This window comes from Polistes fuscatus, unplaced genomic scaffold (genome assembly GCF_010416935.1).
Source record: "Polistes fuscatus isolate 324 unplaced genomic scaffold, CU_Pfus_HIC Scaffold2, whole genome shotgun sequence".
NCBI classification, from domain to species: Eukaryota; Metazoa; Arthropoda; class Insecta; order Hymenoptera; family Vespidae; genus Polistes; species Polistes fuscatus.
The window spans coordinates 1,924,309-1,939,764 of NW_025113096.1; the positions used below are offsets into that span (position 1 = coordinate 1,924,309).

The following is a 15,456-nucleotide window of genomic DNA, read 5'->3' on the forward strand; positions in this document are numbered from 1 at the left end:
ATACATTTTTTTTAAATAAATAAATCAATTGAATGATAAAATGAAATGACTTTTTCCACAAAATTCCATGCGATTAAACGATAATCACACTTATTTTCATCATTGAATCATTATAATAAAGAGAATTTTCAATTTCATCATATCAAATTTGAAATATCTTTTTAATTCGTAGGATTTATAAAAGTGATGAAATAATAATTGTTATGTATTTACGTGTCATTTCTAATATTGAGCATAGGGATATTTAATAGTGATATTTTAGTACTGGGTAGTGTATAATGTTATTACTATTATTATTGCCAATAAAAAATATTTAAAATCCTTTTTTTATTTTCTAATTAATTTAACTTTAAATTTCGAATGATCGTTCAAAATTCTTTGATTAATGGTTTACTTAAGGTGTATACTTTAGGAACTTTGAATTTTTCAACTTTTTTAAATCTATTTTACACAAAAGTATAGTAGCATAACCTAGAAAATGATACGCAACAGTGGTCTTAGAAAAGTTCTTGAAAAGTTTATAAAAAAGGAAGGACAGTATTCTAACAGATTTGTAGGAAGTCTTTCAAACCATGAGTTAAAAAATGAGAAATTATCAGAGGAAGAAGATATGGTAAAAGATATGATTAGTTAGAAATAACTGTAATTGTATTTTTGTCTTTCTTTTTATCATCATCTTATTAAATTTATCGTTTATTACAGCCTAATTTAACTATAAATCCGTATAAAAAAGAAAAACAGCAATGTTTATTATGCAAATTAAATATAGAACCAAATTTTAAGAATGTACGATTACTATCACAGTTTCAAAGTAGATATACTGGACGGATTTATGGGAAGCATATAACAGGTTTATGTAAAAATAAACAAGAAAAAGTTGAGAGAGAAATCTTAAAAGCACAAAATGCAGGTAAAATTGTTGAACCTGTTATTATTATTAACAATTTATTAAAAAATAAAATGTTAATTAGTTAATCACTTATATTATATAAATATTTCTTTTTGAGGTTTAATGGGATATTTTACAAAAGACCCAAGATATGTAAACGATCCACCATTATTTAATCCTGATCGTCCATTGAGACCGCATAAATATTAATATAAAATATATACTTTAGATTTTGTTAACAACAATATAGTAACTTTATGTTATACACAAGGTACTATAATAAAATTAACAAAAAATATATGATATTTCATTATTGAATAAACATGTCATTCTCTGTAGAATAATATACTAAAGTCTTAGGTATACCCAACGATGATAATATTTCTTCCATAGTCATTACCTGTCCTCGTTTACTTTCTAAATCTTTCTGCAATCTTTCCAGAGCATCCTGACAAGCAAATCTCCACTGTTTAATATCCACTTCCAAATCAGTGGAATTGTTCTTAAATTATTTAACAAATTAGTTACATTTAATGTTATTAAAAAATAATAATGTAATAATATAGAAGTCATACCTTTCTGCAGTATGAAATTTCGTTTTTTAAGGTCTCTATTTCTTTCTGTTTTTTTATTATTCTCTTTTCTAATTCTTCATAATCATTTGGAAATACGTTTATGCTTTCATCAATTTTCACATTTTCCATATCTTCTTCTTCAACATCGAGTCGTATCTTTTTGGTAAAAATCAATTCTCGTGACAATTTTCGTTTAGTAGTGTCCCTATTTGATATTAAATATGAAACTATTTATGTAATAAATATTATATATATATACATATTTATATAAAATATAATTCTTAAGATTTTACTTACACTTGTGATTTAATATTTACTTTTTCCGAACTTTCAACGTTAGATTTACGTTTAGGAGTAACATCAAGATTGTTATTAAATAATGAACGAAATGGTTTGTTTACTGCTGGACTGTTTTTCAATTTCATATGTGCTGAAGTTGTGGTCTTTTCACACATTTTGTAATAATTAATTTGTTATTGTTTATTTAACACATAACTTATCAGAAACTAATACTGACTTGATGTAATTCAAATAAAATAATTAATATTATATCAAATTAATTTTCTAAATGACAGATCCAAGAAAATATACTTGTTTCTGAATCCACGAGTCAACTTAATTTTAAATAAATTACGTATAGGTTAAATAACGAATAGTCTGCGTCCAATCAGCGTTGTTTGACATACAGCGACATTAAAACGCGCATTCAATCTGTTGTGTTTTATTCTAACCTCTTAACGATATTTATGTCGGTTTTCCTTTGCTGATAAAAATATTAATTAGAAACGTTATTTAGTGAAATATTAAATAATACAAAAGTTTAACATTTATTTTGTAAGTATATAAATCTTATTATATTGGTTAATAATTTTTGTAATTATATTTCAGAATAACATTGAGATATTTGAAGGTTATTCAAATTTTGTGAATTAGATATTTTTTCTTATTAAATATAATATTATTTCCTATGTAGTTATAAATTCTATTCTTTATATGTAATAATAATAATAATAATAATTTTTTTCAGTAATTATGGATATCAGACCAAATAATACAATTTACATAAATAATTTAAATGAGAAGATAAAGAAAGAAGAATTAAGAAAATCTTTATATGCTATATTTTCTCAATTTGGACAGATATTAGATATTGTAGCACTAAAAACTTTAAAAATGCGTGGTCAGGCATTTGTAATTTTTAAAGAAATAGCAAGTGCGACGAATGCTTTAAGATCTATGCAAGGGTTTCCTTTTTATGATAAACCAATGGTATGTATGTTATTTAGATATCTATACAAAAAAAGAAGCTTTATTATATATTATAATTGCTTTATATTTTCAGAGGATACAGTATGCAAAGACAGATAGTGACTTAATTGCTAAAATGAAAGGTACTTTCGCAGAACGTCCTAAAAAACCAAAACGTGTACTACCAGCTGCGGATGAGGAAGCAAAACGTGCAAAGAAACGTGCTAAAGAACAAGCGAAACATTCACAGCAGATTGGATATCATCCTGGAGTACCACAACATCCAGGATTAGTTAATACAGCTGTACCTGAACAACCACCGAATCAAATTTTGTTCCTTACAAATCTTCCTGATGAAACTAGTGAAATGATGTTATCTATGCTTTTCAATCAATTTCCTGGTTTTAAGGAAGTTCGCTTAGTGCCAAATCGGCATGATATTGCTTTTGTAGAGTTTGAAAATGAGGTTCAATCGGGTGCTGCCAAAGATGCACTTCAAGGATTTAAAATTACACCTTCGCATGCGATGAAAATATCTTTTGCAAAGAAATAATTACAAGGACTTTAATCTTAAAATAATTGATAAAAATAAAAAACACGTGTAAACATTAAATATAGAAATAATGAAAAAATTATCAAACTGGATATGTAGTTATATTTCTATAATTTTTATACAATACAGTTTCTTGAACATAAGAAGTCTTTATAATTATTAACACGTCAGTGTTGACCGACAGGTTTCCGTTCAGTTTAGACCAAAAATAAAAATTGCAAATAAATTAAAATATCTATTTTTGTATTCATTTTAAGCAACTTTTTAAGCTACTTTAATTTATTTAATTTAAATTGTAAATTTTAGGTGTTATAGTAAAAAAATGCATATATATTGATATATATGCATATATTGATAGACTTGTGAAAGCGTAAATATACGCCTTTAGCAGTCAAAGGATTAATAATTCAATAATTAAGCCGTTTAATTTGAAACTGACCTAAGTCTATCTTTCTATTTTTTTGCAAAATGCTTTTTATAACAGCACTTCCAGGTGGTACATGTTACTACAATTAACAACAAACAATTGACAAATGGACTTAGGCTACTTTCAAAATAAAGGGCCTAACTATACATATAAGAAATTATGAATTTTACAACAAAATAAGATAATTTAAATAGAAGAATATAGAAATGTTTTATAATTTTTGATCCAATATAGTGCCATCTAGATTGAGTAAAGCGCGTTCTGTTAAGATGCAACAATATGCAAAAATGCAATAAAAAATACTTTTTATTATAATTAATGTGCTTTCTCAACAACAAATTCGTGTACTTTTTTAAATATTATCAGTGAAATTTAATTTTAAGACAAATTTGTAACAATACATGTATTTTTTCAATAAGTTAGGTAATAAGAAAATCTGTTTTACCTTCAATAATTATCGAGCGAACATTGCATCAAACCTTTGCATCGCGTTCAAAAATGTAACTGCAGTTAGCAATCTTGAATAAACTGTAATCAATGCTTACTATTTTGTGAGATGATACCATCTCTGGTTATATGATTCAGTGATACTGTAGTTGTTCTGTCATTTGGTCACGCTCGCTTACTTTACTTTTTCTATTCTTATATTAGATTTTGGTCCTGTCAACAATTATTTATTATTCGTATTGGTTTTTATAAATTTAGTCATAAGAGATTAAGGATTTTATTTTTATTTTTTATTTTCTACGTAATAAGTCGAAAATATGCCGGTGTTTCACACAAAGACTATAGAAAGTATTCTTGAACCAGTCGCACAGCAGGTAAGATATTTTATAACAAATGATTACATTTAATCTTTTTTTCAAATTTTTATTCAAATATTTTTTTTCAAATCATTTTATATATATATATACACCTGTCTATATTTGACACAAATGAAAATTATATATATATATATATATACACACACATATATACGCACACAGAGATTTGCAATTAAAACATTAAAACTGAAAAATAAATGAATCAATATTTCATCATTCAATTTTGAATTATTCCATTTACTTGTATTACAATAGTTCGTGATATAAAACTATTTCTTAAATTTACCCAGTAACACTTGTGTTACTTTATATAGAACTGTGACATCATTCTGTGGTCATGAAAGATATGTACTAAATTCACTTTTAAGATTGTAGCATCATACTTACATGATTTATAAAATCTTTTCTATCTTTTCAAATCGAAAATTATATATTTATATGAAAATGACATAAACGCTAAGTTAACATTTTCAAAAATAGTATATCATATAGTAGTAACAGATTTTATGTATTTAAAACAAGAATATTAATAACTGTTACACATAATTTCAAAAATATTATTTTAAGGAACAAAAATGATTGTATATTATAAAAATTTAAGATATTTACTATATTATAATATACGATAATATCATGATACATACATTTCGTATGATCCCCAACACCATTCTTCCTCTTCTTCTAGAAATAGCCATGGAATATTAAAAGACCTTGGTGCCTACTAGATTTATGAAAATGAAACTCTGAACCTTACCAAAAATGGTATCAGTTGATTAGCATGATGTATAAATTAAATTCCTATTCATAAAATTCCATAAATGTTGCATAGTATAATTTGTAGTTGTTTAAACAGAATTACAATATATATTTGTTTATTAAAATTAATAATAAAATTTTGTACAGTAATGCATAAGTATGTGAATATAAATAAACAAACATACATATGCATATAATAAAATATATTCTAATATTATGTTTTTATAAGCTTGGAGCAATTAAGCTATAGAGGTAACTCTGTAAAATTCTTTTCTTATATATGAAGAAAATATAAAATTAAATATAAAAGATTTTTTAATTATTTGTATAATATTTTGTGTCTAGGTTTCAAGACTTGTCATTTTACATGAAGAAGCTGAAGATGGAAATGCAATGCCAGATTTGGGAAAGCCTGTACAGGCAGTTAGTATGGCGGTGACTAATTTGATAAAAGTAAGTTTTAAATCTATTTAGAAAATTTTTTTAAAGTAGTTTTGTTTCATTTTATTAATAATAAAATTGTAAATAAGATATCAAATATTAAATATAATACTGATTATATAATATAATAAAATTACAGGTTGGCAAAGAAACAATAAATTCTTCAGATGATGCTTTGCTAAAGCAAGATATGCCTGCAGCATTGCAGCGTGTTGAGGGTGCTTCCCGTCTTTTAGAGGAAGCATCCGCAATGTTAAAACAAGATCCTTATTCTGGACCTGCTAGGTAAATAATAAATATAGAAACATTTTGCAGAATATCTCTATAATGCATTCAAAACTATATCTTACATAAATGTATATGTATATATGTTTCTTTTATAGAAAGAAACTGATAGAAGGTTCTCGTGGTATCTTGCAAGGAACTAGTTCCTTATTATTATGTTTTGATGAAAGTGAAGTACGAAAAATAATAAGAGAATGCAAACGGGTTTTGGATTATTTAGCTGTTACTGAAGTCATTGAAACAATGGAAGATTTGGTTCATTTCCTTAAAAATTTAAGTCCGTGCTTGAGTAAAGTATCGAGAGAAGTAAGCGCTCGTGAAAAAGAATTAACTCATCAGGTTCATAGAGAAATTCTCGTACGATGTTTAGAGCAGGTAATTATTTGCCTTATTATTAAGAAAAATTAATAAATATGATGATATTATTTTATTTTAAATATTATATATCTACAGGTGAAAACTTTAGCACCAATCCTCATCTGTTCTATGAAAATTTTTATTCACATCATTTCCCAAGGTGGGAAAGGAGCTGAAGAAGCAGCAGAAAATCGTAATTACTTAAGTGGACGAATGTCTGATGAACTTAATGAAATAATCAGAGTTTTACAATTGACAACATATGACGAAGAAGAATGGGATGCTGATCAATTGACAGTATGATTTATTGATTATATTATTATTCACTAATTATAGAATAACTAAAGTTACTATAAAATTTTTATATTAGGTCTTGAAAAAGGCACAAAGTGCTATAGAATCTAGAATACGTGCTGCATATGATTGGTTGGATGATGGGCTCGCTTTGCGTGGAGGCGTAGGAGAAAAAAGTCTTAGACAAATAGTGGAACAAGCATCAAGGTTAGCTGAACGATATCTTTCTCCTTCTCAAGCAGAACCACTATCAAAATTAGCTTCACAAATAGTTACTATGACAGAAGCTTTATGCGAACTGCGTCAAAATGAAAAAGGTTTGATTATACATTTACTACATACATTTAGTAATGCATGATGCACTATTATAATGATTTTAATTATTTCAGGAACTACACCTCAAGCAGAAGCTTTGGCACGTGGTATTAAGGAAAAATTAAATGAATTACGTAGTTGCGTGGCATCTGCTTTGGTAGCTGCTGACAAATCAGGAACAGCTCAAACTGCACATACTGTCGCAGGTCGTTTGGAACAAGCTAATAAATGGCTCCTAAATCCACAACAAGATGATAAAGGACTTGGTCAAAAAGCTATAGCTTTGATAATACATGAAGGCAAAAAGGTATGTCAATTGTATAGAATCATCAGCATGCTTAGATGGTGATTACATTAAATAAAATTATTCGTAATGAACATGCTTTTTTCCGTTGCTATCCTTAATAATAATATCTTACATCCAATAATAATTGTTTTAAGATAAAGTACCAAAAACATTTATTTTTTAATATTTCTTTTTGTAATGTATGAATTATAATATAATTTTTTATATTATGTATGATACAAATTGAGTAATATCAATCCCTCTAATTGCTTTATTTTTTACGTATATAAGATTTAATATTTTGCTTGAATGCTTCGAATGGGAAGAACCAACAGCATGTAGCGAATGTAAGTCATGAATAAATTTATATTACAGTGTCAAAATGTATTAGATCTTAAATAGATATATTTATATGGTGTCTGATATCTTTAAATATTACAACCTTTTCAAATCTTTTTTAATCAATTTAATTGTAAAATTTAGGTTGCTGAAGGTTTACCTGGCATACATAAAGTAGAGATTTTACAATTATGTGATGAAGTTGATAATTTATCCCATCAACTTGGAGATTTATGTGCTCATGGTCAAGGAAATACGCCAAGAGCTCAAGAAATCGCACGTCAATTATCGCATAAATTGTATGAGCTAAAGAATAGGATACAACAAGCTGTTGTATCACGAGTGGTTGAAGATTTCATCGATATTACGACACCTTTAAAACAATTTACCGATGCTGTTCTGACACCAGAAGATACACCTGGAAGAGACCAAAACTTTAATGCCAAAACTCATGCTCTTCAAACATTTTCTAATAGAGCAGCTAAAACGGCTAGGATGGTCGCAGCTGGTGGTATGTAGCATCATCATTACGACATAGCATCGTCATTATATTATGTGACTTATTATCTTATTTCATAAATAATTGTAGGAAGTGGAGGTAATAAAAAATTAGCTGAGGCATTAGCTGCAAGTGCTTCACAAGTTGAATCATTAACACCTCAATTAGTAAATGCTGGCCGAATTCGTATGACGTATCCCGACAGCAAAGCAGCTGATGAACATTTTGAAAATCTTAGACAACAATATGCTGAAACTATGCAGCGAGCAAGAGCATTGTGCGATGAAGCAACCGATAGTGGCGATTTTATTAGAACTTCAGAAGAACAAATGCAAAAGCATACATATCTTTGTGAAGAAGCTATTGCAAAATCTTATCCACAAAAAATGGTTGATAATACAGCTGCTATTGCAAGATTGGCTGATAGGGTAATACTCGTAGCTAAACAAGAAAGTGATAATAGCGAGGATCCTGCTTTCATTCAAAGAGTTAATCAAGCAACTGATGCTCTACAAAATAGTAAGTTATTATATTATATAATATAGAATTTAGTGTCTTTTGTTGACAATAATTAACCAACTTCGTAATGCAGGTATTGCCCCAATGATCCAGAGTGCAAAATATGTTACTATCAATACTAATGATAACACTGCAGCATATCATTGGAGAGAAAGCAACCGTGCTGTAAGTGTTATTTGTATAATCAAAATTACATTATAGAAATATTCCTCATGTAATAACTGTTGCACTTTTATTACTTACAATCATATAGCTTTTATCCAATGTTGGACAAGTACACAAGGCTATTGTAGTACATCCAGATTTGGTTCAACCACCAGCAATGTCTCAATTGCATATCACCGATGGTACGTATTATATTATCAATTCTTTAATATTCGTTCTGAATGTATTTTTTTTTAATAGAAATAGATATTCTTTTTTTAAAAAAAGAGTATTAGAATAGTAATTGATTGCATTAAAATGAATGCATCATTTTCATTATCATTATTCCACATTTTTTTTGTATATAAATGAAAATATTAATTATTAACAAAAATCAAGCATGGATTAAAAACGCAGTAGAAAAAAAGAAAAAAAAATACATAAGTTCTCTAAACATATATTCTAGTATAGTAATTATATAAATTATAGCTTGTATATAGTCAGGTGAAGGAGTAGTGGCTAATAAGTAACATAACTACATAGTAGACTTTCATTATACAACTGTTTTTCAAAATGTACATAATATAAAATTAAAGTATGAATATATCTTGTTCTACTTCCAACACAGACTTCAATAAATATTGAAATGATATTACACTTCGTTTTTAAAAAACGAAGTTATTTGCAGCAAATAAAATTTGTTAAAATGTAAATTTCACGGGGTAATATAGAAATTTAATATGTTCTTTACAGAGGAACAAATGCCAAGTCAACAATATAATTACTTCACAGATAAAGGTACTTATATAGGCATGAAATTATGCATGATAATTTATTTTATGATATCAATTTGATATATACCACAAGAAAGTTATGATAAAATAGTATGAGAAGAAAATAATCCACAGTCTTATAGATTTAAAAAAAGTAAACGTTCGTAAATATTTTTGAAATGATAGTTGGTCAGCCTTTGAGAAATCAACCCTCACCCAGCAATTTACGCGTGATCAGCCCCACACTAGGTTCAAATAAACCACAACATCGTTCTGTCAGTCCGTTACCAAAATGGGCACGTGGAGGTATTTACAGAGTATAAAAAAAAAGAAAAAAAAGAAAAGAAATTGTAAATTTTAAACAAGTTATTTAAAATTGAAATTAATTATATTCTCTTGTCAGGAGATAATCCAGATCTCCTGTATCAAGAACTGGCTTCTGAAAACGAGTTGGAAAAGTCAATTAGTGCTGGAGGTAAATCAAAAAAATTGTTCTCGAAAAAAAAAGAATGATTACATCGTTGGGATTAATTTTTCTTTATTTGTTGTTATCAAGCATGTGTTTAGATCTAAAGGGAATATTTATTTGACATGTATAATTTGTACATTTTCTAAAAAATAGTAACAAATGAATCTTAAATTATTTGCAACTACTTTTTATGCAATATATAAGATTCAAATGCGGTTTAAAGAAAAACAGTTTCTTTAATATTTAATTATTTATTTCATTTTCATATCATAAGTTCATGTTTACTAACTTTATATGTATAGAAACATTTAATATCATTTATCTCATTAATTTCAATTTATGCTTATTTCTTTCCTCTGACTAAAATAGCTACCCATAATTATTCATTAACGTAACTAATAAATATTTACTAATTTTGTATGGTCTACGTAACTATATGTTTTTTCTTCATTTTCATGCTACATGGAATTATCTAGGCTATATTGATTATTATGATGATGGTAATTACTAATGTATTTATTAATAGAATTAATGGAAGCAAGTTATCTAACAATAATTTAACAATATGTACTTCATAGCATGAGAAGATATTTAATGTTTATGTTTCAGTTTCTTTATAGAACAGTATTCTTCATTTTAAGATCATGGTGATACGAAATTTGGAAATGTTTGCAATATTGGGTTTCCTTGTGTTTTTTTTTTTTCTTATAAACGTATAAATTATTTTATGTTTCATATTTCAACAATATTATTTGTAATATTGCAAACAAACATATTGAGTTATTACTGTGAAATGTTATTACAATAAAATTTTTATTCCTAGAAGTAGCACCACCGCGTCCACCTTTACCTGGTGGTGATATTCCGCCACCAAGACCTCCTCCTCCAGAAACGGATGACGAAGATGAAATGTTTATGCATGCACCTCAACCAAATCAACCAATAATGGTACATTTTCGCTTGTTCAGTATAATTTTAAATCGTTTTGTAAATAAGAAGAATCACAGTTAGGAAATTCTTAATTATAGATGGCTGCACACGGATTGCATCAAGAAGTACGACAGTGGTCAAGCAAAGATAATGAAATTATTGCTGCAGCTAAAAAAATGGCTGTATTGATGGGTAAATTATCTGGTTTAGTTAGAGGAGAAGGTGGAAATAAAAGAGATCTTATAGCTTGTGCTAAAGCTATAGCCGAAGCTTCTCAAGAAGTAACACATCTTGCAAAAGAACTTGCAAGAGAATGTACTGATAAACGTATTCGTACGGTATGTAATCATTTTTATTTAATTATTTAATTAAAGTAGAATTTATAAAATAATAATTTCTTGTATTTTATTGCTCTTTTTTCAGAATTTACTTCAAGTTTGTGAACGTATACCAACTATTGGAACACAGTTGAAAATTTTATCTACAGTAAAAGCTACAATGCTCGGAGCACAAGGTATGTCTTTTAAAATATTTTTTTTTACAAAAATATTAAAATCTTCTTCATATTTCTTTAAAATTCCAAGAATATTCATATGTTGAAACTAACTATAAGTTAATAATAATAATAAGAATAATAATCCTTACATATTTCTATGAGAACGCAAAATTTCTGTAGGAAAATCACTTATATATATTAATAGCTATTTATATTAACAAAAAAATGAAATTCTTTATGCATAGAGATGCTCCCTAGCTGGGAAGAGTTGATGCTTTATGGTAAAAGAATTAATAAATTATGCTTGATATTATATATCACCTGTTTCTCTTTTCGTCATTTTTTATCTTCTTTAATTTACCTTTTTTAATTAATATTCGAAATTATTTCATTAAATGCATGCAAATCTAGCATCTTCTAATACGCAAACACACAAATTTGCAATGTTATTTATTGCGTTAGCACTGACTACAAGTATAGGTTTAAAACAATCTAAAATCATAAGCAACAGTGTTATTAAAATATTAGAGATAAATGGATGCAATAAAAATAGTCAAAAATGTTATATATTTTTTTATTTGTAAACTAATTATATTTTGATGTGTTACTAAAAACGTTTAATGCTATGCCATTGGCATGACTGTGTTCTCCATGGTGTAGACGAATTAATTGGGTGCAGTAAGTTTATTCTTATAATTAGAATATATAACTGCAATAGCAAATGTGATTATCCCTTATAGATATATATATATATATACAACTTTGGTTCTATAAACGTTTTTGCTATCATACTTTAGGAGCTATTTTAGTGGCAAGAATTAGTGTGACTCACCCTGTATATTAAATAACTATATTACATATTAATAGACAGTATTTTATAAAATGTATAAAAAGAAGTAGAAATTTTCAGTATCTTAGACTGATTACATTATTTTGTCATATTTTTAATATTATTATAGTTTTTTATTATTATATACTTTATAAAAGTGCATGTCACCCCAATATTTAGAGCACTTAATTCTTTGTTTAGTCTAATGTAAGTTTTATAAGCACATAATTTATGAATATTCAGTAATAATATTATTTAGTAGTAATACTTTAAAAACTATGTTTATAGAATAATCCAATTAATATTTATAGACATTTTTTTTGTTTAATAATCATTTTATTTTACGGCATATTAATTTATATTATAATATGATACAGGTACGGAAGAAGATCAGGAAGCAACTGATATGCTTGTCGGAAATGCTCAAAATCTTATGCAGAGTGTCAAAGAAACTGTACGTGCTGCAGAATGTGCAAGTATAAAGATTCGTACTGCTTCTGGTATGAAATTACGTTGGGTACGCCGTCAGCCATGGTACCAATATTAAAATGAAAGTATATACATTAGTACAAGATCAGAAACACTAAAGTGCTATGAAGGTTTTTATATGAAATTTAATTATTTCTTTTTAACAAGAATATTATATTATTTAGATAGATTTCTTTCTATGTAATACTACATGCTTCATATAGAGAAAGGAAAAAAATCACCTTATTTTAGTACTTTAATATTAACATTAGTTATTTGTTCCTGGGGGAAAAATATTTTATTATAGAATTTCACGATTTTATTTACGTCATCATCACGATTTTTACTAAAATAAAGAAATAGTGTCAATTTTCTCATAATACATATTGCACATAAATAACGAAAATTAGAGTACTACAATATATTTTTGCAAATTATATATTATGCGAAATTTGTATTAGATGCTATTTGTATATATATATTTTATGTTGATCTATACCGGGGTAGAAAATGTGCATAATCACATTAGAGCAATAAGAAATTATATTTTTGTAAAAAAATATGTGCTACTCACATAAAAGTCCTCCATAGTTTTATAGTAATTTCATTAAAACATCGTTCAACTGGTGCTAACGCGTGCAATATTATAGTTGCCTAAAATACAAAGTAACAATTCTAAGCATTATTATACCAAATATATGAAGCAATTTGAGTAAAATCTTGATTATGAAATAATCGTGCAATTTAAATAATTATATTTAATCTAAATAATCAAGACACACACATACTTTACTATAATAATAAATACTGTAGCGAGGGGCACATATATTAAAACAGGCCTATAATACAAATTAAAAAAATAATTATAATAACTAGATTTATATTTATCAAAATTAACAAATATATTTTACGATAACTTCATGTAGTTTTGTGTACAATAAAATAATTTTTAATATGTAATTTAAATATAAATTTTTGTTTTTACAAGGTATATCTTTATCTAAATAATATATAAATACTTTTATTTTTTAAAATATTTATATATCAGAAAACATATTGTCATCTCTATTAATAGTAATATTATATTTCTATAATTTTTTAAATATATATATATATATATAATATGTGTAGGGTTATCGGAGAAATAAATACAATTTGATTCGTCTAAAAAAATAAGAGAAATTTAATTAAATGAATAATAAAAGACTAGGTTTACACAAGGTTTATATGCAATATATATATATATATTTAAAACATCATTTTTTTCTTTCTTTTTTATAACATTTCTTTTAAAAAAGTAAATATAAATATTGTTGATCTTGTATATACACTTAAGATATTTATGAAGTTGTTAAGTATCGACAAAGGAGTCTCTTTTTATTAAATGCTGCGAAGGGACTATAGCACCAGGTATCTTATTTTTAGGTATTTTTCCAGGACGTAAGTAAGGATTATCTATACCATCTTGCTGTGCAGTAGCCTCATTAGTCTGTTCTGCACCTTCACTTTGCACATTAACACCTACAAACACGATTTAGTCATGTACTTATCTTACAATATTTTATTTGTAAATCTTGTCTCGTACCTTCCTCTTTCTCTTCTCCTTTCTGTTCTTTTTTCTTTTTAACAGGTGTTGGTTCAAATTGAAAGTCTTGATCTGTTTCGAATATTTGGTCTTGAGGTAAAAGAGCAGAGAGATAACTAGGAAATTGTGGTTTACAAGCTATTACTGTAAAAAGAAAAAGAAATACCAAAAAATATAATTCATTATTTAAAATAAAATTTTAAAAATATATATATCATGTATGTAAAACAAGATTACTGAAATGCTTACAAGGAAACATGCTGTTATCTTCTGTTAAAAATAAACTATGCGTTTCCCCAGTTTTTGCAATAAACCTTGTTAAGGCTCTTTCGATATCTCGTTTTTGTGTAGCAGCTTTTTCTCTTATAGCTTCATATTCAGTTACTGGTTGTTTATGTGTCTATAAAACATCATAAAATTGTCTTAATAATTTAAAAAAACACATATTAAAAAGAAAGATGTATTAAATCTAGAAAACTTACAGGTGTTCTGATATATGCATGTGGATCTGGAAAAGCTGGTAAATAATTGGGTATATGCGAGGGATGACTTTGTTTTACACCAGCTTGTAAAATATTTAATTGTTTTGACTGAGTTTGTTGTTGTAATGGAGGTAAAACTGTTCTATTTGACCTCTTCCCATAACTTTCTAAATTTTCCAATTTTATACCCATATTTACTAATGCTAATATAACATCTGCAATTAGAGGTTCTGTTCTCCCAGAAAGTTCACAATAATTTCTTGCAGATTGCCCAACTTCCACGATAACTGAATAGATATATAGACAATATTATTAAATATCACAATTAATATTTAGATTTAAAAATAAGATTATCTTTTACACAATAACACTAATTCTATAATATGAACTTACAAGACTGAAGCATCTCAGTCAGAGTTTCCAACACTTGTTTTTCACAAGTATCATAACCACATTCTACTAAAATACTGCAAACAACATGATTTAATATTTTTCTTCGGGTATTAACCGATTGTACATCCATGTTATTTATAATTAAACAAAATGTACTTTATGACTACTCTTTATGGAGGTAACTTTATACGCATATTATATGGATATAAACTCTATAACTCTCAAACCCAGCGGGTTACCACTCAGTGCTAAAAGATAAGGAGCTTATTTGACCATTCGG

General features: G+C 26.9%; 5 protein-coding genes across 14 annotated transcripts; 3 read left to right on the top strand and 2 right to left on the bottom strand.

Moving 5' to 3' along the window:
• Positions 1-264: 264 nt before the first annotated feature.
• LOC122516564 (28S ribosomal protein S18c, mitochondrial) lies at positions 265-1,259 on the top strand. Its single transcript, XM_043634475.1, has 3 exons — positions 265-613; positions 703-910; positions 1,008-1,259. Exons 1-3 carry the CDS (start codon positions 479-481, stop codon positions 1,097-1,099), a joined length of 435 nt encoding a protein of 144 aa, XP_043490410.1. The 5' UTR covers positions 265-478; the 3' UTR covers positions 1,100-1,259.
• Positions 1,042-2,300, bottom strand: LOC122516563. Its single transcript, XM_043634473.1, has 3 exons — positions 1,762-2,300; positions 1,465-1,669; positions 1,042-1,391 (listed from the first exon to the last, which is right to left on the bottom strand). The coding sequence occupies exons 1-3, from the start codon at positions 1,917-1,919 to the stop codon at positions 1,200-1,202; spliced, it is 555 nt and encodes a 184-aa protein (XP_043490408.1). The 5' UTR covers positions 1,920-2,300; the 3' UTR covers positions 1,042-1,199.
• A 196-nt stretch (positions 2,301-2,496) lies between these two features.
• On the top strand, positions 2,497-3,497 carry LOC122516691 (U1 small nuclear ribonucleoprotein A). The gene is made up of 2 exons (XM_043634709.1): positions 2,497-2,733; positions 2,807-3,497. The coding sequence occupies exons 1-2, from the start codon at positions 2,497-2,499 to the stop codon at positions 3,263-3,265; spliced, it is 696 nt and encodes a 231-aa protein (XP_043490644.1). The 3' UTR covers positions 3,266-3,497.
• Positions 3,498-3,626: 129 nt separating this feature from the next.
• LOC122516690 (vinculin) lies at positions 3,627-13,576 on the top strand. Of its 10 annotated transcripts, XM_043634697.1 has the most exons (21): positions 3,632-4,513; positions 5,618-5,725; positions 5,853-5,998; positions 6,097-6,373; positions 6,452-6,652; positions 6,726-6,966; positions 7,039-7,271; positions 7,577-7,597; positions 7,734-8,100; positions 8,179-8,607; positions 8,681-8,772; positions 8,861-8,954; positions 9,505-9,549; positions 9,711-9,830; positions 9,928-9,999; positions 10,470-10,493; positions 10,817-10,941; positions 11,022-11,261; positions 11,347-11,437; positions 11,665-11,700; positions 12,626-13,576. In XM_043634697.1, the coding sequence occupies exons 1-21, from the start codon at positions 4,457-4,459 to the stop codon at positions 12,793-12,795; spliced, it is 3,189 nt and encodes a 1,062-aa protein (XP_043490632.1). In that variant the 5' UTR covers positions 3,632-4,456; the 3' UTR covers positions 12,796-13,576. The 10 variants fall into 10 exon arrangements, with proteins under 10 accessions (XP_043490637.1, XP_043490640.1, XP_043490641.1 ...); XM_043634700.1 differs by lacking the exon at positions 11,665-11,700; XM_043634699.1 differs by lacking the exon at positions 10,470-10,493.
• Positions 13,577-14,055: 479 nt separating this feature from the next.
• On the bottom strand, positions 14,056-15,434 carry LOC122516694 (transcription initiation factor TFIID subunit 8). Its single transcript, XM_043634712.1, has 5 exons — positions 15,177-15,434; positions 14,784-15,070; positions 14,551-14,701; positions 14,302-14,445; positions 14,056-14,237 (listed from the first exon to the last, which is right to left on the bottom strand). The coding sequence occupies exons 1-5, from the start codon at positions 15,304-15,306 to the stop codon at positions 14,068-14,070; spliced, it is 882 nt and encodes a 293-aa protein (XP_043490647.1). The 5' UTR covers positions 15,307-15,434; the 3' UTR covers positions 14,056-14,067.
• Positions 15,435-15,456: the final 22 nt, after the last annotated feature.